At 39.8% G+C, this 22,335-nt stretch overlaps 1 protein-coding gene across 3 annotated transcripts in view; it reads left to right on the plus strand.

The window, feature by feature from the left end:
• ARID5B (AT-rich interaction domain 5B) overlaps nt 1-22,335 on the plus strand; it is a 174,112-nt gene that overhangs the window by 108,230 nt on the left and 43,547 nt on the right. Inside the window, exon 1 of one of the 3 annotated variants that reach the window (XM_036895095.2) lies at nt 21,678-21,949. The exons of the other annotated variants lie outside the window; for them this stretch is intronic. Coding sequence (XP_036750990.2) covers nt 21,946-21,949 — 4 coding nt within the window. The 5' untranslated portion in view covers nt 21,678-21,945. Of the gene's footprint in view, nt 1-21,677; nt 21,950-22,335 lie in introns of those variants that run through there. 3 annotated transcript variants of the gene reach the window in all.

Consider the following 22,335-nt stretch of genomic DNA (forward strand, 5'->3'; position numbering starts at 1 on the left):
GTCATACAGAGATTGAGCTTGTGGTGTGCCCTCTCCTGCTCTATCTTTTTCGTGTCTTGGGTAAAGAGGAAAGACTTCTTAGCATTCCCAGCTACATGTACACCAGTGTAAGGCAGACATTGATTTAAGTGCCTGCCCCCTCTGCATAAGCAGTTTCATGTTCAAGTCTCAGTTTCCTTAGCTTTAAAGTAAGTGTGATAATTCTCTTAACAGAGTGCCTTATTCATCCATCATCTATCTATTCTTTCTGTTGAGACCAGCATTCATCAATTCAACAAATACGCTTAGTGAGAAAGTATTATGTACCAAACATTGCATTAGACCTTGAGTCATCCTTAGTAAGTTAAACAGACATAAATCCCCTGCCCTCATGAAGTCTAGAGTCTAAGGAGGTTAACAGTAGGCAAGTGAATATATGTATTTACATATTTAATCACACACACACAAAGACATTTACCATGATAAGCACTACATGCCCAAATAGACTGCTGTCTAGATTAAATGAAATAATGTATGTGAAAATTCTTCATAGTTTATAAAATATAGACATTCAGAGACTCTTAATTTTGACCAACACCAACACCTGTCCCTGTGGCAGCCAGTGGCTACTGCACATGTTCAGTGCCTGAGGTTTAATGGTGATACCACCACTCCTTTTTCTTTGAGGCTTATTTCAAAAAGGAGAGTTGGAAGGGAAACTTTCTGTTGAGTTTATAATAGCAATTACGAGCTGATAAGGGCAAACCATTCATCAAACGATCATACCTCCGGACTTTATCTCTTTGGGTCAAATGTTTCCTGATTGATATTGACTACCATATCTTAAGCAGTTTTGAACAGATAAGAAGCTAGAAAAGAAATTCCTTTGAAGGACATTTGACAAAATTATGTTTTCTGATTTCTTTTTAAGCAGAGAGATTAAGTTCTCGTTCTTCTTCTAGTACAAAATCTACCAAACCATTGAATTGAAGAAAATTCAGAGAAGTTTTCATGGGTAGGTATTGACTGAGTTCCCACTAGGTGGAAATTATCATCTGTCTTGATATTTTTTTCTTGTTCTGAAATTGTTTGGAAAGAACTTTCAAAATATTGAGAATGACCCTATACCAAAGATGCTTAGGAATAGACAATTATCCCAAGAAAAGATGTTTCCTTGGTTACTATATATAAATGCCATACTGGAAACAGAGCTTTAAGCAAAAGTCTTGTAGGTTAATTCATTTTCAAAGAACACTATTTGTGGAAGCAGTGCTTTAAAAGTAGGGAGGGTAGGTTTCTGACCATGGGCTTGATATCCAATTTTTAATTGAAATGACCATAAACATTGTAATTAATCAACTACGTACTCAATTATAAAGTATATAATTACATTCTAAACAGTAAAAAGCTTCCTGAAGTGTACATAAGTTAATTAAACAGGGCAATACAGTAACTGATAATGTAAAATTATATTTAATGAGATGTGTCATCTATCACAATGTTTTCCACAGAGTTCTTATCTTACAACTTTGTGGTTCATTTGTGCCTTATTTTTTGCTACAACAGATCTGACAGTAAAGAAACATCCTCATCTTGGCCATAAAACTAGTGGCATTATTTTGAACAGATTTACATGGGTATCTTTAAAAAGAATTTGGAGGGGGAAAGAGTTTAGGTCATTTGTAATGGCTTTTTGAAAAGGTAATCTGAATTTGTCCATCTTCCTTTTCTTGTTATAAATTTCCCTATAACAAGCTTGAGCATTTGTACTCAACTTGTCGTCTTGCTACTATATTCACAGTTGGCATCTGTTGCCTTGAAATTCGCTAGATGACCTATATTTGTGTACTTCTGCAATAGCTTCAAGATACTACAACAGAGGTGTAATTTAAAAAACATACTAAATACAAATTATTCTTGATCAAGTCACTGCATGTTGAGAAGTATGACTTATGGCCATATTATGGCTCTTGTTTCAATTTAAGTCCTTCAAGTTTTGCATGTATAATAAAGCAGGTCATTCCTGGTAGGCTGACCCATGGCCAGTGGGATTCAAGCAAACGAAAAGCATATTTGCACTTTTAACTTTGGCAAATTGAAAGGATCTCTAAAAAATTTTGATAAATATATTCCAAGAGGCCTTCCATTTAGTGGATGTTCAAGAGGTGTTTGGTGAAGATACGCCAAAGACCCTGGTCTTACAAATTCTGTCATGTGCCTCAAAATGGATAAGACATATCTGATTAACTGCTAATGTGTTTGCTTTCTAGTAAGGTGGTGATAGCACTCATTTACCTCCTTCTTACCCACTTAAGTTGGGTCCAAATCCAAGCTGCTTTCCATAAGCAAAGTCAGACTCATGCTGAGCAGTTATACCCAATATTTATTGCAAGAAACAGAAACCTACAGAATGACTATCTGGGCAAGACTGCCAAATAGGACAACCTGACAGCCTTCTCCTCCTTCTTACTGGGAACACATGTTGTTCTTTTGATCCCCCACTTTCCTGCATTATGTACTAGCAAGTACTTGCAGTGTGACAGTCAGTTTATTCATGTATCCATGTGTCCAACCTATGTGTGCTGATAACCAACCATGTAATTTTGTGTAGCCCTATGTAAAGACAGAGGGCTAACACAATAAAGAACACAACATGGTGCTAACCTTTGAGACACTCACATGCTAGCAGGGACACCCTTGAATTAATTAAACAGACACTTAATAACAGTATTTAAATACTATGACAGAGCTAAGTGAATCCTTCTCAGATTCAGTAGACAGAGAGGAAGATACTTATTATTTTTTTAATTTTGATTATTCCCTTGAATATCTTACTGGAACTAATGTAATTGAGGGACTGGCAAGTTTTATAAGTGACTAATACATTAATCCCACTCTTCCCTTCTGCCTTGTGGGATTGTCAGTTGAGTCAGGGCTTAAAAATGGAACTTGGTGAGATTTGCTCTAAAGATGTTGACTAATACCAATTAAACCCCTAAACATCACACACAGATTGATTATGTCTTTTTCACTCTTTTTAAAGACAGAAAGATGCACCTACTTAATAACCTGCTCCATGTCCTTAATAAAGAGCAGGCTAATTAAAAATTGTTTGTTAGCTGAAAATGAATAAATTAAGGATCACATATTAAAACAGGTATCATCAGCCTGCAGAAGGAGTTGAACGCAGGCTAGTGGGAAATGAAAGGAGTAATTGTGAGTCTTTTATCACCAAAGATGACACCTACAAATGCAGAGATGTGTCACAGAGACAGGGTGCTGGGGTTAGGAGGCTCTTGGCAGGTTGGCAGCCAAGTGAGTCCCTCCATATGTCTGTGATACAGAAAGAAAGTACAGGGAATGAATCTTCTCCTCCTCCTTTCTTCTTTCATGATCCTGTCTGTCCATCAGGCCCCGTCCTGCCCCAAGCCCGGCACCAATCTCTTCAAATCACTTTGAGTGGCTCCTGAAACCCTGCAGCATAGGTCTTCACCAGTTATGTGTTTGACTGGCAAGACAATTAACAGTCCCTCCCTTGTGCTCTATACAGCCTGACCCTGTGGGACTTTTTCCAGTTTCTTGAATTTGCTTTTCTCTACCTAAAATATAAAGTCCAGCATATGTTGTTCCTAGAAAAGAAACTTCCCCATCATCATCCCACCCCTCAAACTGGCCAACTTTCTCCATCCTGCTGATCTAAGCTTAAACATCACTTCCTCAGAGAGGTCTTCCCTGATGTTCCCATGTGTTCAGCAGCTGTGATGTTCCCAGAGCTTCGAATTTTGCTTCTTGCTAACACCTACCTGTCCACTTCACCATGTCTCTCTGGTCTCCATGCCACAGCCTCAGCTTTCTGAGAATAAGGCCAAAGGAAGGCAGTGTGTCCCCAGCATATAGCCTGCATATCCCAGGAAACCAGTGAATGTTGAAGGAATGAATATGTCAGTTCTGACTTCCAGCAACCAAACTCAAGTCTCCTTTCCTAGAAAGCAAGAACCATGTCTCATGTTTCTTCAATGACAGTCATAAGGCTAATTGGTGCTCAAGAAATATTTATTGAAAATAATTCTTAGTTCTGGTATTATATTTACCTTTGCTAGGAATGAGAAGAGTTTCCTTTAATGATGTGTGGAACAGGGAGGAGAGTGAACCAGCTTAAGCTTGTTTCTTAATTTGAAAGAGTTACATAAGCCCAAAGATACTAGTTTGCAGTATTGAGTGAGCAGTTGTATGTTAAATGTGTGCCATTTGCCACTGGATCTGCTTCACAGCCCCTCTCCTCCCTGACCCTCTCATCTCAGGGAACAAAGTCGACTCCCCAGTAGGGTTTCTGAGCAGGCTGCTCCATAGAGGCGGGCAGCACAGAGCCAAGAAAGTGAGCTCTAAAGATGCATGAGTCTAGGTCCCAGGCTCCACTCACTGTCACTCACCACCTTTGTGCTCATGGGCAATTATTCAACCTCCCTAAGCCTTGTTTTCTCATTTTTACACTGGTGAAATTGGTACTGCCCACCTCAAGGGGATATTCTATGAGGATTAAGTGAAGTGCTACACATAAAGGTCTTCGCATAGTAACTGGTGTAAAACACCTGTTAGATATTTACAGTATGTGCCACAACTCACCTAAATCAAGACAAATCTGCTAACCTCCCTTGGCTCTCCAGAACTGTTTGTGGGGCAGTTTGAGGTGGCAGTGGGTACATAGGGAGGCCTAGGATTTATCTGTCCAGACTATTCCAGAGCCATGATGTCCTTGCCTCCATTTTTATTCTTCCTCCCCTACCAGCACCCTATGTCTTGCATACATCTTAGAGACCATGCCAGTGACCAGGTATTGCCATGCCATTACCTATCTCTGTGGCTTTTCAAAAGTCAATGTGAAGATTTAAAGTCATAGTTATTTATTTAATGTATTTTTATCTCTGATAACAACCTTTGTTTTTTTTTCTGTGTAAGTCTATTACAATAAATATTTTTCCAAATTGATTTCATAGGGAAGATGTAATCTTTGATTGGAATTAACCAAAGTGAGACTATAGGAACAAGAAATAGCAGGAAGACAAATGTAGGATCAAAACCCAGAATGATGGTGACGGTGGTAATGTCATTTATTTGTGCCAACACTCTTCTGAGTCCCGAATCATTTTCTGCATTTTACAGATGATGAAACTAGCTACCCATGTGAACCATTAGTAGAAAGAATATGTCATTAGCCCAGTGTGCCCTTAGGACTCCATGCTGATGGAAAATTATTTTTCCTCACTTAATGTCCAACAAAAGAGGGAGGTTACCTTGCCACAGGTTCTATTCTTGTTTAGACATTTGATTCAATTTAGGGAAGTCTTTGTCTTTGTAGCTCATCATGACATTGGAATGCCAAAAAAAAGTGTGGGAAAAACACACTATAAAATGAGATCCGAGTTTACTGGTAAGAAGTACAGAACATTTGGCATCAGTGGAAAGCTTAGTCTTTGATGTGGAAAAGAGAGGAGTTCTTGTTGTTTCCATTTGGGTCAGAGAAAGAGATGATCTCTGTGTGATAAGTTTAGTGGCTTCTAAAGCTAGATGTAATAATTGAGGAGCCAGAAGTTGTCCTTCCCTGAGGATGTGCAAATATGAAATACACGTGTCAGCAAAAATGGTCAGTGAGGAGCCACACATAAGGAAAAGCAGAAAATATTTAGTAAGACAAGTCCGTCATCCTGTGAGTGAGACTTTGCAATAAGGTGAGGCTCCTTACTTTTGAGTGGGGAGCTGAAGAGGGGTGATAGAAAAGACAGAGAAGTATAGATGGGTAGTTTTTAGAGAATCATCTTACTGCCTGACATACAGAAGCCAGCAGTCTGAACTGCCCCTACTCTGGACAGCTGCCTAAGGAGGAAATGTTTTATTTTAGTTATGGCAATGTCCTCAGTTTTTAACAATTTTGTCCCATTTTTGAAAATGCTCACACAATTAATGCCTCTTGCATGTATTCAACAATAGTTGCCTAGCAACCATCAAGAAGCATTTTTGGAGCGCGAAGGATCTAAAAATGAATGAAGAGCAAATATAGTTTGAATTGCAGCTGAGATGACTAGGTTTCTGATACCAGTTTCAAAGTAAATCCCCTAGGATTCAGGCCATGCATCCTCAGGAGTAATGAGATCTGGTATGGCATCCTTAGAGACCCACTGAAATGTCCTATTCATCTTGGACACATGCAAAGAAGGAAAATTTAAGATATAAGAGAGACCTCTAAGTAGAGCTTAATACATACTTTTGCCTTAAGGCATTATTGCCTCCTATCTAATCCCAAATGCATGTGTAGATAATGGGGTTCTGGAAAACTGTTAAGAAGAAGGATTATAACACCTCCTCTGGTAACCCACTTTATGATCTTGCAGCCTTTGGACTGAGACCACTAGGTAAAGAGCATGGATTAATCAAGGAATTAACCTCCTCTCTGCAGGTTGTTTTATATCATTGGTTGGCTTTCATAGTCAGCCCTTATTTGAAATGGAAAGAACCTAAGTGACCTTCCAGATCATGGGTCACAAGCTTGGGTGCCCAGAAGTGCCAGCAGGGAACTTAGGGAGGGAAGGCAGGTGGGCCTGTAAGAAATTGAGAAATGGTAGATACCCATGCTCTGTCTAAAGGTGTAGCTGTTTTTCAGCTCTTAGTGATTTGTTGTGTTGTAGGAAGATGAGCCCAATGTTGTCAGATCTCTTAACTCTTTATGCAAAGCCAGATATACTGATTTTTATGTGAAAAATCTCATGACTTTAAATTGATGACAATAATTTAAAAATTGTGCAAGCTAAATAAACTGTGCCACCAGACAGATTTGGTCCATGTTACAATCTTGTCTATTTAACCCAGAATGTTATTAAATGGGGGAACTGAGGCATGGTGAGTGAGGACACTTACTGAGATGCAATGAACATGTGTATTCCTTAAAAATTAGCAAGTCAGGAGCTGTGTTGTCTTCTGTTGTTTTCCCAGTTGGACTAGCACAGTATCAGGCATATTATGGCAACTCAAGTATTTATTGAATCAGTAAATATTGGATGTTAGAAGCAAAACCGGGACTCGATTTGGCCAGTAAGAAATCAGGACCTCAAATGCTTTTTCTTAAACGATTCTTTTTCTTTTCTCCTAAGTGACCTTCCTTAACTTATCTGTAGATAGAATTTGCTCTTCCCTTTTGCCACATAGTGGGTTGTTTAAAGCACGATTTGATTAATAGGAATGTTCTAGCAAAACCCCAGAGGAAGATCCTTGGACCCTTTTGGGGTTCAACTCCTACAAACAGTAGGTTGCTGTTTTTCTTGGCCTACCATTTTCAATTCCATTCCATGTTATTGTCTATTTGTTGAGGTCTTACAGTGTGCAGAGGTCTCTATGGTGATTCCAAGATACAGGGGGTTCAGATGAGGCTGGAGGCTTCAGAAATGTTCAGTAATTCATTCAGAGAATGAAGAAACTTGGCATAGTCTCTTTTATATTTTTATTTAATTTTCTTGGCCTTGTTAGGCAACACTTTACAAGGTGTTAATTACCTTTACTCACTTTTTGTTTTGAGATTTAAAGTTGCCCAAAACAGAAACAGTTACCACCAAGACATTGTTCTGCCCTCATAACAACCTAGTTATGGCCTGTGTGGTATAACTACAGGAATGGAAGCCTTTGCTGGTAGACCACTGTCAGCTTCCCAGGAGGCATACCAGATGCTTGTGTCAAATGATCCTCTAGCTTCCATTGCACTTACTCTTCTTTCCTGGGTTCTACAGGGTGTTTACCTCTGTGCTGAGGGTTCAGGTCTTTCCAGAGTGTCAATAACTCTTCCATCTGAGAACCACTGACCTCTTGAAATGTTTGAAGTGATGTATCGCTTCATTATGTCTGTGAATATAATAGTAATGATAATGGCACCCAACATTTATTGGTGTCTCCTGGGTACCAAATAATATTCAAGGCATGTCATCTCATTTTATCTCATTAGTAGTCTTTCTCTGACATAATCTTTCAGGATAGAGATATAATCCTGTGTTGATAAATGGACAAATTCAAACCCAGAGAGAGACGAAGACTTGCCTAGGGTCATGCACTCGCCCAGTCTGTGAAGTGAATGAAAAGCTACCTGCTCTCAAAACCTGTCCCCTCTTTACTTCCCTATGAAACTGGGGTATCCAGCAGCAATTTCACGAGCTTCACCAGCATCTTGGAGATGAAAGGAAAGATGCTGTATCTTTTTTCAGACCAAACTCTAGAGGACATTTTTAACAAAGTGGATGATTTTGCAAGAGACTATGTTTAATTTCAGAATGGTGTCCTTAGTTGGCAAAGATAATTAGATGTAATGTCATCTACAACCTCTGTGTGTGTGTGATTTCATAAAACTGGTGTAGCAGTTTATTATTATAAAATTAGTATAGCATAGAACAAAACCCAGAGGTAAGCCAGACGAAATAGACAATGAATAGTTATGTAAGGTTTTGGAAGCACTCGTACTAGAACACAAGCTCACTGTATTTTCTTCTCAATTGTCTGCTGTTTGTTAATGTTTCTTTTTCAACATGATTGCATCTCAGTTTAATAGCAATTGCCATCTCAGCCTTTATGGTGCCAGGCCTGACATAGTTACATCCCCTCGGTGCTAAAAATATTGCATGTATACATTCAACTGCAGCCCGACATGTTTAGCTAATGGGTTACTCAGGAGCTGTGTGCTTATATAATTAAGTGATGTATGTAATTTTGTGTTAACACATTTGCAATGTGTGTTTTCCTGGTGATTGCAATGCTTTATTCTTTGTACAGTGTGACATTTTAATTCCCACTGAACAATTTCCTACCTTGATTTGCCTTGTTTTTGTGGCAGGGGATTATTTTGCAATCAAGATAAAAGCATTATTTATGAAATTTCTAGAGTATCCCATTACTGGGAAGTTTTAACTGCAGATCAATCTCCTATTTTATTGATCTTTGTTAAAAATCTTTATTGGAATTTAAATTTAATCTCTACATTATAGATTTGCCTAGACTTCTGTCTGCAGGCACATTTTTTTTAGGCAGCTTTGCAGGAATGGGGTTCCTTAAAATGTAATTCTCACCAGGCGGTCTGCCACCTTCCCTGGAGAACTTAACTTCTCCTAGGTGTTGCTGACTTTTCCACTGTTCAGAGTTTTGGAAAGCCGTATCCCTGTAGGTTGAAGGGTCTTGGCACAACAGGTGAAATCTATAGATTCACAGACAGGGCAGATTTCTGTTATGCATTTACATGGTTGTCAGTAGCTGGGGCTCAGAGTTGCATAGTGGGAATTAAGATGTGGACATACATGTTTTCTCTTTATTAATGGCAGTCATGACCAAGAGAAGGTGCTACAGACAGGGAGGTAAGCCACCAAAGACAGCCCAGCCACCTTACCCTCTTCAGAGGCATTTATTTTCTCCAGTAGAATCAGCAGTCAGTGCAGTTTAATAAACAGTTACTAGACTGTGATTAAGTATTAGACCCTATTTTCAAAATATGGCACAGAGAGAGTCATTTGTTCAGGAAATGTTTATTGAGCACCTACTACAATGACGATATAGTGACCAAGACAGTCATCATCTCTCTAGAGCCTGGTGAAGAACAGAGGCATAGTGTTTCAGTCCAGTATGACAGGAGCTGGGATGGAAGCATACTCAATATAGAAGTTATGAACCAAGGATTCCTCTCCCAGCTGGAAATGAGGAGAATAAGGAAGCTTTTTGGGGATGTGAAGCCCCATGTGACTCCAGGAGAATGAGAAGTGGGGGCAGAGGGGACAAAGATGAAAAAGGAAGGGTACTGTTGTCAGAGGAAGTCCAGAGCACAGGCAGGCACATAGATGTGTCACATGAGGGGCTTGGGTCGCTGGGCATTTGTCACTGTCAGAAGATAGCAGGTCATTCCAAATCAAGGTCTGTGGCCCCTTTCTCCTGGCCCCCAGAGGTCCTGATTTCCCAAAGCCTTTCTTCATCCTAGGAGGCCCCCTTCTTCTTCAGCATAGCCCAGCAAAAGCAAGCAGGTGGCAGGCACTGAAGCCAAATGTCAGAGCATCACCCTGCTGGCTTCGCAAGTGCTTTCCTCATAGTCCCCCCACACATGGGTCTGAGCGAACTTTCCATGTGGTACACAGAAGTCCTGCCAGCAGGACCCATGGTCCACGTGCCCCAAGTGAGCTTTCTTGGTTGTATGTTTTGGCATTTGAACACGGTGGGAATGTCCTTGTCGGCTCCCATTCGCCTTTATTAATTGCAGTTCCTTGGAAAGTGTGTTTTAGTAACATGGTCTTAGGATGACAGAGTTCACCCTGCAGAGACCCAAGAGGAGGTATTCAGGCCCCATTGAAAAACCATCTGCTGCCGAGGCACTGTTGCTGATCCCTTGCAGCCAGCAAACACCAATATGTACTATGCTCTGTTGCTAACTGTGTGACTTTGGGCAAATTGCAAGCCCCTTGGATCTCCCTCTTCTGACACATAAAATAAGGGTTTGTACTAGAAGGTATCTAAGGTTCTCCTCAAGCTCTGGAATTCCATCCTTTTATAAATTACACAAATGAAGAATCCTACTGTTATCATATGTGTGGATTAATCAACTCCTAGCTCTGCTCCTTGGTTCCAAGGTCATTTGAAAAGCCAAGAACCACTTTGCACTTCATGTGTTATAATCATTCTCTGGCTCTATTCTTTAGGAGGCTGTCTACATTAGTACTGGAATCTAGATTTAAATTTTTTTAAGATACAAAGGATATCATAAAACCTCTGAATATTCCTGGAATATATGGCTGTGTCCTAAATCCAGTAATCCATTTATTAGCAATGTCACAAGAGGCTGTCACCTACCAGCTCTGTATTGTCTCCAGGCCCCACCCCCTACCCCCACTTCTCTGAACCCTGAGGCTGTGGTTAATAATGTCAAAAGAATGTTTTAAAATTGCCGTCTGTTGGTTCCAAAGAGTCAACCCCTCACGTGGTTAGAGTCCTGGGCTAGGAGTCAAATTCTAAATTTAATTCCAACGTCTCCGAAAGTCTTAGTCCCTTGTTCCCTGCCATTTATCCATGTTTCAGTTTTCTCATCTGCAAAATAGGCATAAGATGCCTTGCTCCACAGAAGTATTTGCAAAGAGCTTTGTTATGCACAAGGATCGGCTTTATATTGGGGCAGAATATCATTTTCCATTTCATAATAGGCATTAAACAAAAGTCCGTTTGAGTATGTACTTTGTGTAAATGCCCTGTGCTTAAATGCTGATGAATTTCAGAGGTCAGCAAATACCACCCCCCACTTTATTATTTTTTTTAAAGCTAAGCAAGGCTAACTAGGGAATTCATTTTGGAATAAAAAGACATGAAAGAAAGGGTATTTCAGCTTGCACAATAGTACAAAGAAGAACAAGAATCATCATGTTTGAAAGAACTTACAGCTGTTTAATTTTATAGTAAAATTACTTTAAGAACTTTGCTAATTCAAAGACAAAACCAAACAACTGCTCTTACAAAACTGAACTTCCACGTGTGAGTGGAAAAGCCAAGTTAAGATTAATCTGCCCCTAGAATCAAATTAAAAGTACAGAGCATTTTTGTTAATGCTGGTTGGAGGAGCGGCTTTTCTCTAAAGAGAAAACACATAGAAGAGAGAAGTGGTACATTCACTGGTAATAAGATGAAAAATGTTATGTTCTCATGTACTTTGCCCCCAGATTTTTCTTAGGCTGCTCAGTCTTTAAATACCAGGTTTGTTTGCTTTTTGGGGATGGGCCTGTTAGGCAGGAAATTGTCAAAAGGCATACAGCAGAAATTTGAAATGATGTTTTTAAAAATTAAGTACCAAATTGGGAGACCAATTATTAAATTAGGGGTTTAGATTTTTATAAAATTTTATTTTTAGAGAATATGGATAATTCTGTATCTGCACTTGGCTCTGTAAATTCCAAGTTTCCATATGTTGTCTATTGTCAGAAACAAATAAACTGTTTCTTATTTTTTTTTTAAAGTGATTTTTCTTCCATATTAGGGAATTATTCAGACTTCTTTCCGTGGTTCCTATAATTCCAAACTCGTTGGAACATCAGTCTATTTTTGGTTATGAAGGAACTTTCAAAATGTGGGCATGACTTTTTTTAAGGGTCTGAATCTCATAAAAATCAATTTGTCACATATATAACAATTATCGTTGTAAATATAGTGAAGTCATTGTGTTCCAGGAAGACACAGTTCTAATTTCCATATTACAACCTCCACCCTCCATTTCCCCCTTCACCTTCTCCACATGGGAGGGCTGCTAAATGTGAATTATAAAACATATAAAGCAACCTAAGGGTGTGATTTGTGGCTGTTTCTGTCAAAGATGAGTGTTCTTACCTGTGTCTGATTAAACTCTTGTTGGTTTCTGGGTTTTTATCGTCTTCCCACCACATCGCACAGATTCACCACGAGAGGGCAACCAAGAGTTTACTTTCAGCTCACAAAGCTAGAAATGGTTTTAATATCAGCCGTTTTAACTTGCTAAGGATTTATTTCCCCGCCTTCAGATTGCCACACATACAGCCTCTGAGTTTCCACTAACAGAGAATAATAACCCAAATAAAGTTCTTCTGAGGGAAAATATAGACAGACTGAGGCAGACTAGAGCTTTTGCCCAAATAAGGATCCCTTTTGTGGCGACCCCATGTGCTAGATAACCATCAACTGACAGTTGGTCATGAGTTCATAATGTTGGATGCTGAAATATGCATACCATGTGCTGTAAAAGAGTTTGGAGGACAAAGGCAAATATTGCTATAGTTAGATAGCAGAAACATACCAGAGGTGTGCGGACTGCTTTGCTGGATGTAGGTGGAACCGGCCAAATGGTTTCATAAAAAGTATTACAAGTATTGTGCGGTAGAATGTATACTGTTCACTGCATCACATTTTGTCAATGCTGTGGAGATTTTGGTCTTGATCTCTCTGCATGTTACTACCTTAAATACTATTGCAATTCTTGCCTTCTAAGAAAAGAAAATATTTCCTAAGCTTATTTCCACTGCTACCATTGCTATTCTTTTATTTTTAAGGGAGGTCCATAAGAGAATCCGGGTGAGTATGTAGCCCTCTGACTGGCATGTTGTATTTGGAGAGCTCTTAACTTGTAGTTGTGTTTCTGTGTTGCCACTGCCCCAGGAATCAGAAGGTGAAAAGGTGGAGGGAATAGGCTTTGATTTCAGCTATTGTCACCAGTTATCTGGGAGGAAGGGACATTGGGCCAGACGAGCACTGAACAGTCAGCTTCTCTGAGAGATGTCCCATAGCCCTTTGGCGCTAAGAATGATTGTGGAAAGAATGTAACTTTTCCCCTGCCTCCTTCAGTCCAAACCTTTTTGTTCTGTCATCTTTTCTGGTTTTGGAGCACACGTCTTCAACACGTAATCTCACTTTCTGTTGAATAAAACTGCTGGTCTCAAAGCACTTTGACGAAGCCGAGGAGGCCCTGCCCTTGCCTTTAGACCTCACTGTATCTGACCTCTCTACTCCTTACCAATGAAACCTCCAAAAAAGAAAAAAGACCATAAACTTGTTCAACAATTTGTGTTTAAGCAGCTTTTTACCTACAAATTAGTCAAAATCACTTACAATCTATTTTCTCCTACTCAGCTTGCAAATCACATTATACCTGTTACATGTTGGTAGCAGGAGACAAAAAATGCTGAAATAAATAAATAGACAGCCTCTCTTTTTCTCTCTTTCCCTGTCCCCTCAAGCCTGTTGTCAAGGCTTACCATTTGCTTTGACATCTTGGTGAAGGAGTTAATGAAATAACACCTTCATGGGGGCCGTTCAGTGGCCTTGAGTCGATGATTAACAGATTTGAATTTTACAAAGGAGACACATCAGATTTGGAAAGATTTTCAGATACTAACATCCTATACATGACTATCCTCTGTATTATAGTAAAAAAAAAATCCCAAATTGCATTAAAACTTAATCACACTTTTCTGATTATTCTGGCTTCAAATGTTAATCTGGTTCTGTCTGCTGCTTAACACATATTTCCAAGGACATATCTTTAATCATAACATTGAGTTTTTGATTAAACCAAGCATCACCAAGAGAAAGATAATGCAAGCCACATGTAACAAAGTTTTCTAGTAACCAAATTTTGAAAGGTAAAAAGAAGAAGCAGGCAGAATTAATTTTAATAATATATTTTATTTAATCCAGTATAAGCAAAATATTGTCTCCATATGCAATCAACATAAAATGATATTAATGAGATATTTTATATTTTTTGTACTGTCTTGGGAATCCAGTGTGTATTTTACACTTAGAGCAGATACCAAGTTTGTACTATATGTATTTCAAGTGCTCAGTAGGCTCATGTGGCTGGCGATAACCATATGGGACAGAGCAGTTCTAAACAGTCATAGAAATGTTTTATCATACTGTAAAAAGTGGGAAGAAGTTCTAATCTCTTCTGTGTATTCTCTTTGTTCATTGTAAGATTTACGATAAGACTTCTGATGGTATCTGTCGTTGTTTTTCCAGTGTGACATATGCTCACTCCTATTTACTGAGCTCCCTAGCTTTCCCTGCCAGGTTATAATGATCTGTCCTTATTTAAAGTGCCATCATGTGTTTCACACCTTGCCACAGCTTCTCCACATACAGCCCAGACCCTTTCTCTTCTCATTTTGGACCCTCACTCCACCCTGCTTCAGCACCCACACTCTTCTCTGCCATCTGGGAGTCCTTTGGTATCACTGTAGAGTATTAAAGTCATTTTCCAGTATTGTGGCTCATAGGTACCCACAAACAAATGGAGCTCAGGGGCAGCACTGGTAGCTCATAAAGGAAGAAGGGCCAAGAAGGACTTACCTAAGCAAAGAAAAATATCTCAGGGTCTCAGACAAACAAGAATAGCCATCTCTTTACTTTTAAGTAAGAGACTATCCTATTTCTTAAATTATTCTTTCTGAAGGTAGAAAAGCATAATAAAGGAGAGTGAAAATGCCCTTTTAAGTGCAAATTCCTTTCGAGAATCTTTTTTAAAAAGAAATTGGAAACTTATTACTTGATGACCTTTTACTTTTTCTTATGTGTATGTGTTTAAAAAACTGAAATGTCTCTTGTAACATATTAGTCCCAGTCTGGAAGAAGTCAAATATCTTCATGTTAATCCATATCCACACACACACACAGTTTCTTTTACTTATTTCCAAGTAGGGAATATTTTCTTTGGAGATGTAGCAAATCAATTATGCTCAATGTTGAAAATGGAATATCTCATTTCCAAACCCGGAGAAAGAGCTGAACAAGAATGTTCTGTTTATAAATGAGCTTAAAAACTGTTCTGATATCTGCTGATCCTCACAAGGCTATGTGATACAAAAATGTAGATTTCACTTCTGTGCTGTTGTTTTCAATAGTAACACCATAGAGCATATCAATCATAGACTAAAATGAACAGGTTTATTGATTGTAACAAAAAGGGAAAAAGAGAAAGAGACAAAAATTAATTCTCTGTGTTTAAGAGGTCCTATCTTTATAAACTTCATAAATTATAGAAATCAAAATGGCCTTAAAAAGCATTTCCAGTGTGGATCTTTAAATAGCCAAAAAAAAGACCAAGTATCTTAAATTACTATTCTATTCTTATTATAGACAGTCATGCTATAAAAGACTAAATCTGTATTTATTGAATAGCTTTCAAAAAATGGAAACGAGTTATTTTAAAACTGTAAGAAAAAAAGTACAGTGAGCTTTCAAAAAACACACACATCCTAATTGTAATAACTTTCATGCAGTTTTTTTCTCAACATCCAGCATGATCTTCTTCATTAAGAGAGAAGCAGGGACTCTGGAAATGGCTTGTGGGTGCCTGATACCTGGGAAGAAGAATAGTATGAGAAGTGAGTTGCCAGGTAGATGCAAAAGTGGAAATTTGAGCCACTGTGGCATTTTTTTAGTACATTTTTGGTTTTGCTGGGTTTTGTGACTTCATGACAAGACCTTGCAGCTGGGGAAGGAAACCAGACCTATTGTGTGCAGTCTTAGCACCTGCGTAGGTTGAGCTATACCCTTAAGGACCAAGCCAAATCCTCAGGTATCCACTCATCCCTGATGTCTTTTTACAGAATATTTGAAATATTCAGGCAGAGGAGCCTTTCCAGAGGGTCCTAATGCTGTGGAATATAGACCTCATTCCCCCAAAGATGAGTAGGCATTTGCAAAACAGCTGTGAGCCACCACCTTCACCCACTTACAGGGCCTTAAGGGTGCCATCCACTGAGAATGCTCCCCCGGGAGGATACTGTGGGCAGCTGGAATGGACCAAAGAGAAGGTGAGAGTCTAAAAAGTCCGGCATGGATTTCAGGCTCCTTCCCAAATCCCAGAATTATCTCCTTATAGTCAGTCTTCTGAAAACCCAGACTCTCTCCTCACTCTACACCTAGATTTAGCCCCAGATTGTCCCCTTATTCTGAAAGTGGTAGTAAAACCATCTATGATCCCTTTCTTCTTTGCCAGCACTCTTGTAGGCAAGTGTATTATAAACTTATAGAACATTTCTGCTTTCCTTTGGAATTCACTACAGCATTTCAGAGTAATATATATAGATAACATTTGGTCGTTGAAATTGCTTTCCCTCCTCAGGACACAGAGGGGAAATAAAGATAGAAACCTGCCCATCTCTGTTGGTAAAACCTGACTCAAAAGAAGGTTTTCTTATGTTTTAATGGCAAAAATTCAGGGAACCACAAGCTTTCCAACCAATTAACAATACAGATGAGCTAGCAAGTCTTGTTCCGTTTATAGGGTGGGGGAAGAGGAGAAGTCAAATAACTTGTGTTTCTAAGTGTTCCTGAGAAATGAAGACCTCCAGGGCAGAAAGAAGGCGGATCAGGAAACAGCTATGTAAATCACATGCCTATGAAGTTACTAAAACTTTGATCAATGGCATTAACAATTGCTCCAGCATTCATAAGTACGAAACCAGGAGTGAGTAAGACTGGGCATGTTTTGGAAGGTGTTACAAGAGTGTTTACTTACATGGTTTGTTGAGCAGTCAGTGAAGTCCACGGCTGTTTTGGACTTAGGCTGCCCAAGCGGTCCACGTATGACAAAAGCAGTAATCCATTCCACTCTCAGTAATGATTCTTGGGGATCTCAATCATTCTGACGTAGAGGCAAAGTGACTGCACTTCATATAAACCTGTTTCATTTGTTTTTCCATCGTCTTTCTAACAACGCAACTGCTCACCCTTCCAAGGAGGTAGAAGGGAACCTGGACTCTGTGCATTGGAAATGCTCGATTGTAGTTGAGAGGCATTGTGGTTCAAGTGGCAGGGGATGGCTTGGACTAAAGCAAACTTGGACACTCCAGGTGGTCATGACATCCAGAATGGCGAGTGTGACCATTGCTCTGGGGCACATCCACCAGTCATTGTTCAGGTCTGTGTGGCATTGGTGGCATTTGAGAGTGAGAGCATTTGAAGCTGGCTCCAGTCTCAGTTCACAACTCTGAACAATGAGTTTATTTGAGAAAAATAATTACTCTTAAAAAGGAAACTGTCAGAACAATTTCAGAAAATAACACTCTTGCAACATTCTTTTTTTTTTTTTTTACTACGCCTATTGCTTTAAATTCATCATTTAAGTTAGAATTTCCCAAAAGATGGAGCTGTGCTTGTTAATGGCCCTGTGTATTCATATTCAGACAATACAGTACAGTTCCTTCTCAAACATTTCTATTGGGTGTGAAAGATTGTTTGTAGGAGAAAAGAATAAAAGTAAGCTTGAATATTCTTAAATCTATATGTAATTAGTGCTTTATAAACTCACAAAAATATTCAACCAGTTAACAGACATGGAGTACCAGTGACCACAGTTGTCTGGCATGTCTTACATGCAGAAGGAATAGTTGAGTGTCTGGACTATAACTGGAGTTGAAATAAAAATTTCAGGGAACTTAGGAATTTTGAAAGTAAAATTGCTGGCTTTAAGTTAAAGCCAAATTGAGAGTTGAGAGCTTCTGTTTTTCTTTTCTTTTTTTCCAAGTATTTGAAAACTGAAATTCTGTAAGAGATTATCTGTGAAATGCCTTTCTTTTATTACACCCATAAATTTCAGGAGTGACTTTGATCAAGCCTTCTACCATTCTTGGTTTCTAAATCTTTTACTCGTACATTAATAACTTTAAAAAACACTCATCCTATTTTTGTTGTAGTGAAAGAGGAAGTTTCTAAATAGTCAAAAGGGAAACATTGAAAATAGAACACAGTAAATGATAACTAAATTAGGGTAGGGTTTTTTCTTTTTTTTTTTTTTCCAGAAAGAGCAATGCTCCATGCTGAAACTTGCCAGAGTATTTTAAGAGTATTGTCTATAAAGAAAATGTACCAGAGAAGTGAGATTCTCAGAGGAAAGGCATTACAGAAATGCAAAGTATTGTCAGTAATGCACACTGTGAATAGAACAATGTTTGCCAGCCCCTAATACTTCAGTCAGTAGAGTTAAGTTTTCTGGCTTGTGTTTAGTATTTAAAATACACACACACACACACACACACACACACACACACACACACACACACACACACACACACACACACACACACACACAACTTGCAAATCAAATGAGTTAAAGCTGTGCCGACTTCTCTAGACATTGACTCTGGGGGTGAAACTGACTTTCCATTGCCCTGATTCCAGTCCCCACCGCCAGGCAGCTTCCGTCTCTGAGTGGAGGCTCACAGAGCATTTCTCGAGAGAATATGTAGCAGCGTTGGCAACAATATCCTCTCTGCAAAATGAGAAGAAAGAGTTGTTAACTGATGAGTCAATCGAGCTTTTATAGCAGTTTATCTTCGTGGTATTTCCAAGAGCGTAAATGTTATTAAAAAAAAGAGAGATGGTCATGACAGGAAGAACACAGTAGAAAAAAACAGGAACATTCAAGCCAAAAGCAATTTACTTTGCCAGTAACTGGTTACATTTCCTTTGTTTTATTATTATTATTGCAAGAGCTGGGGCTGAGATGAAAGTTTCCCACACCTGCGCTGCCCTGACATGTAAGTTGTCAGAACTCATGATGAAGTAAATGTATAAATGAAAGTCTGCAACTCCCAGCTTAGACTCTTTAAGGGAAAAAAAAAAAAAAAGAAACTTGTTTTGCTCTACTATCTAAAATAAAAAAATAAAAGGCTACAATTCATTAATATTTGAAGGAATTTTTCAAAAGAGGAAACAGCAAAGCACATGGGTTAGCTGTCCAAGTAGCCTGGAGCCCGGGTGGGTAGCTGACTCTACTGGGATTAACGCCTGTAGAAACGGCAATGACTTCACAAAGGTGAATACTTGTTAATTTCATGGCCCTGAGTAAGAGGAACAGATGGGCAGTCAGAGAGGAAAGGTTGTTTTTTTTTTAAGCCACAGAGACCTTTCACTTCTTAGGCAGGAGAGTCAGTGGCCCACTTCAAGGGGGTAATGTGCCTGGTGCTCAAAGTTTTATTGGAATTCTGTGGCCTTCATGGAAGCCTTGTCACCGACTGCTGAGTCAGGATGAGCGGGGACCGGACCCTGCTTGCTATCCGGTCTGCAGGATGCTGTTTGCCTCCTGACGTGCGCTGAAATGCCCTTATGCTATGTGGTATTGGAGAGTGTTTCCATTTGGAGAAAGCTCCCTGGTGACTGCCAGCCTAATGATATAAATACCTCAGTATGAGACACAGTGAGTGTGTGTGTCTGTCTGTTAGAGAGAAGTTATCCAGGGGGGCTATGAATTAAGTTCAGTTGCCTGGATGGAATCCTGCTGCCAGTAACTTGTTGCATGGCCTAAGACAAGTAATTTCATCTCTATCTCAGTTTCCTGGTGGGTAAATTGGGGATAATGATCACGTCTTCCTGTTGGTTTGCTGTGATTTTTAAACGAGTTATTGCATGCAAAGCACTGATTGGTACAGAGGAAGTGCTCAGTAATCAGCTATTATTATTATTCATGTATAATATTGAAAACATTTGTGTAAAGGACACTGACTGAACTCTGAATGAGCCAGGCCAGAGCTGGGCAGTGGATTATATGCACATGTAAACATCACTACACATTTACTGTTTCACACTATTATTTTTTTGAAGTAGAATTGACCAGAGCTAGTTACACCATGAGTATGCATACTGCTGGCTTCCCACACCCCTGACCACCACCACACCATAAAGCATTCGCTTTTACTCACCTGCCTAGCAAATGGTTGGTTTTCTTGACTCTGTAGGAAAAAAATGTAGCCTGAGGACCAGAATTTTGCTCTCCCAGAAAGCCAGCCCCTCAGTCCCAAAGCTTCACCTGAGGTCTTTTGGATCCAGAAGGTCTCCAATTATATCATGGGGCCGCTACCCAGTCCTGCACGGTCCATTCCCCATGGGACTTTGAACATCTGCTATTAAGGGCATTTGTGCATTACATGTGGGACAAAATCATATCCCTTCTGAGATGCCAGACACCACACACAAAGGCTTAACAGTAATCAGGAACCAAGGCCTTAGGTTTCCTGCCTCAATTCCCAGAGCAAACTCAAGGGGGTCACTGATTTATGTTCCCAGAGCTTAAGTGTAAAGAGGTCAGGTGAATGCAGTTTTACAGGTGCCCAGCATGACAGATAGACGCATGGTCAGATTGGCAGTCCCAGCTCATTAAGACATAAAGAAGAAGTGTGTGGGCATCTGTATTTCCAGTGGTCACTTGTTCATTCAACAAACATAATGCAATGCCACCTCCTAGGTGTGTGCTGGGCAGATGAGAGAATGCCACAACGTCCTGTCCTTAAGGACTCTCCAATTTATTGTGGTAATAAGCTATGGAACACAGCTGAAGTACAGAGAAGACAGTGACACCCTCCACACAGAAAGTCAGCAAAAGAAGCCAGGGGGAAGACTGAAAGATGGGTTTGAGTTTGAGATACAAGTGATTGGTTGGTTTCCCTAACCACCTGAAATTTCAGTGTACTTGCCTTATCAGGATCAAAAGGCTTTTTCTTTTGGTCAGATCCCATTTAGAGTTTAAGTTGGTGTGACCACAATATTAGGTGCTAGTCTGTTCTAAATTTGTAATTCTCAGAAATTGATGGGGAAGGACATGTGCTTCTCTGGGTTCTGAAAACAGCTCAAAGAATGGAGAAAATAGACCCAATTTGGAGATGACTTATTGTCGATTCCTGGAACCTTTGCCTTTATTTAAAACAGCCTGTTCAATGGGAGTTCTCTCCATTTTAAAGGCCTTTGGGATTTGAAAGCTTTTCTGGAGAAAAAAGCCTTATAGCTTTAAATGCTTTTTGCCAAAATGTTAGAAAAAAAAGAGATAATAGTAACAAATCTTAGAACAGAGGCAATATTGTTTTGTTTCTTTTAAAATGTCTCAGACCTGCCCCGGGTTCTGTTTGTTTATGTCAGCTTTTTGCTCTGGCCGTTATTTTGATAAGGGACATGAAAGCACAGCCTTCCCTCACGGTCATTAAAGTCTTAGCACTTGGGTCAGTTGTGGAAACACTTCTGTGTTACACCAAGTCTTGAAACCAAAATAGTCCCCGCCCTGGCTCTGAGCTGAGGACCTGTCAGTTCATGGAAGGTGGCACCAGGCTCACACAGGGGAGCAGGAGGTCAGGATCCACAACGCAGGCTGGATGAAATCGCCCACCCCGTGCAGGGAGGTGGAGAGAGCAGAGCCCTCCCTGCCAGTCTGGCAACTCCAGCAAAGTCCTCAGCGCTCATCCCACACACTCCGTGCTAGTCACTGCTGTGTGTTTACATGAGTAATGGAGCTGCCGGGGGAGGGGAGTTGTAAGCAGAGCCCTGAGCCTCACAGCTCGCATTCGGAGGGAAGCTGACATCCACACCAAGTCAAGCCTTCCAGGGACGTGGCCGGGAAGCAGTCACATGCTGTGGCTTTCATGAGCACAGACATCAGCAGGCAGATGTTTGTCGACTGGAATGGGTAATCGCTACTTTGTCTTTGCTTGATTTTTGTTTGTGAGTTGTTTGCCTTTGATTATTCCAGGCTGGCTTTCTGAGATAGACTTTCAGATGTTTTGGGGAAATGAGAGGAAAGCGGCTTTGAAAGGGGGACTCTAAGCGCCAAAGCCACTTTTGAAACTTTTCCCTGATTGTCAAGGCATCTCTGCTTTACTGAGCTTTACCAACAGCAAAACTGTTTCCACATTAGAAAATAAAATTAGTGGGATTGATTTGTTGGTAAAATGAGTGAGTACAATGCTATAATGTCCTGAGACCACTGGTTAACTGCATGACAATAAGATTAACAACTATTAACAGGTTTTGAGTTATTCAGATTTGGTATTGTTGGAATCATACCTTAAAGTC

The sequence above is a fragment of the Manis pentadactyla genome, chromosome 8 (assembly GCF_030020395.1).
Source record: "Manis pentadactyla isolate mManPen7 chromosome 8, mManPen7.hap1, whole genome shotgun sequence".
Taxonomy (NCBI): Eukaryota; Metazoa; Chordata; class Mammalia; order Pholidota; family Manidae; genus Manis; species Manis pentadactyla.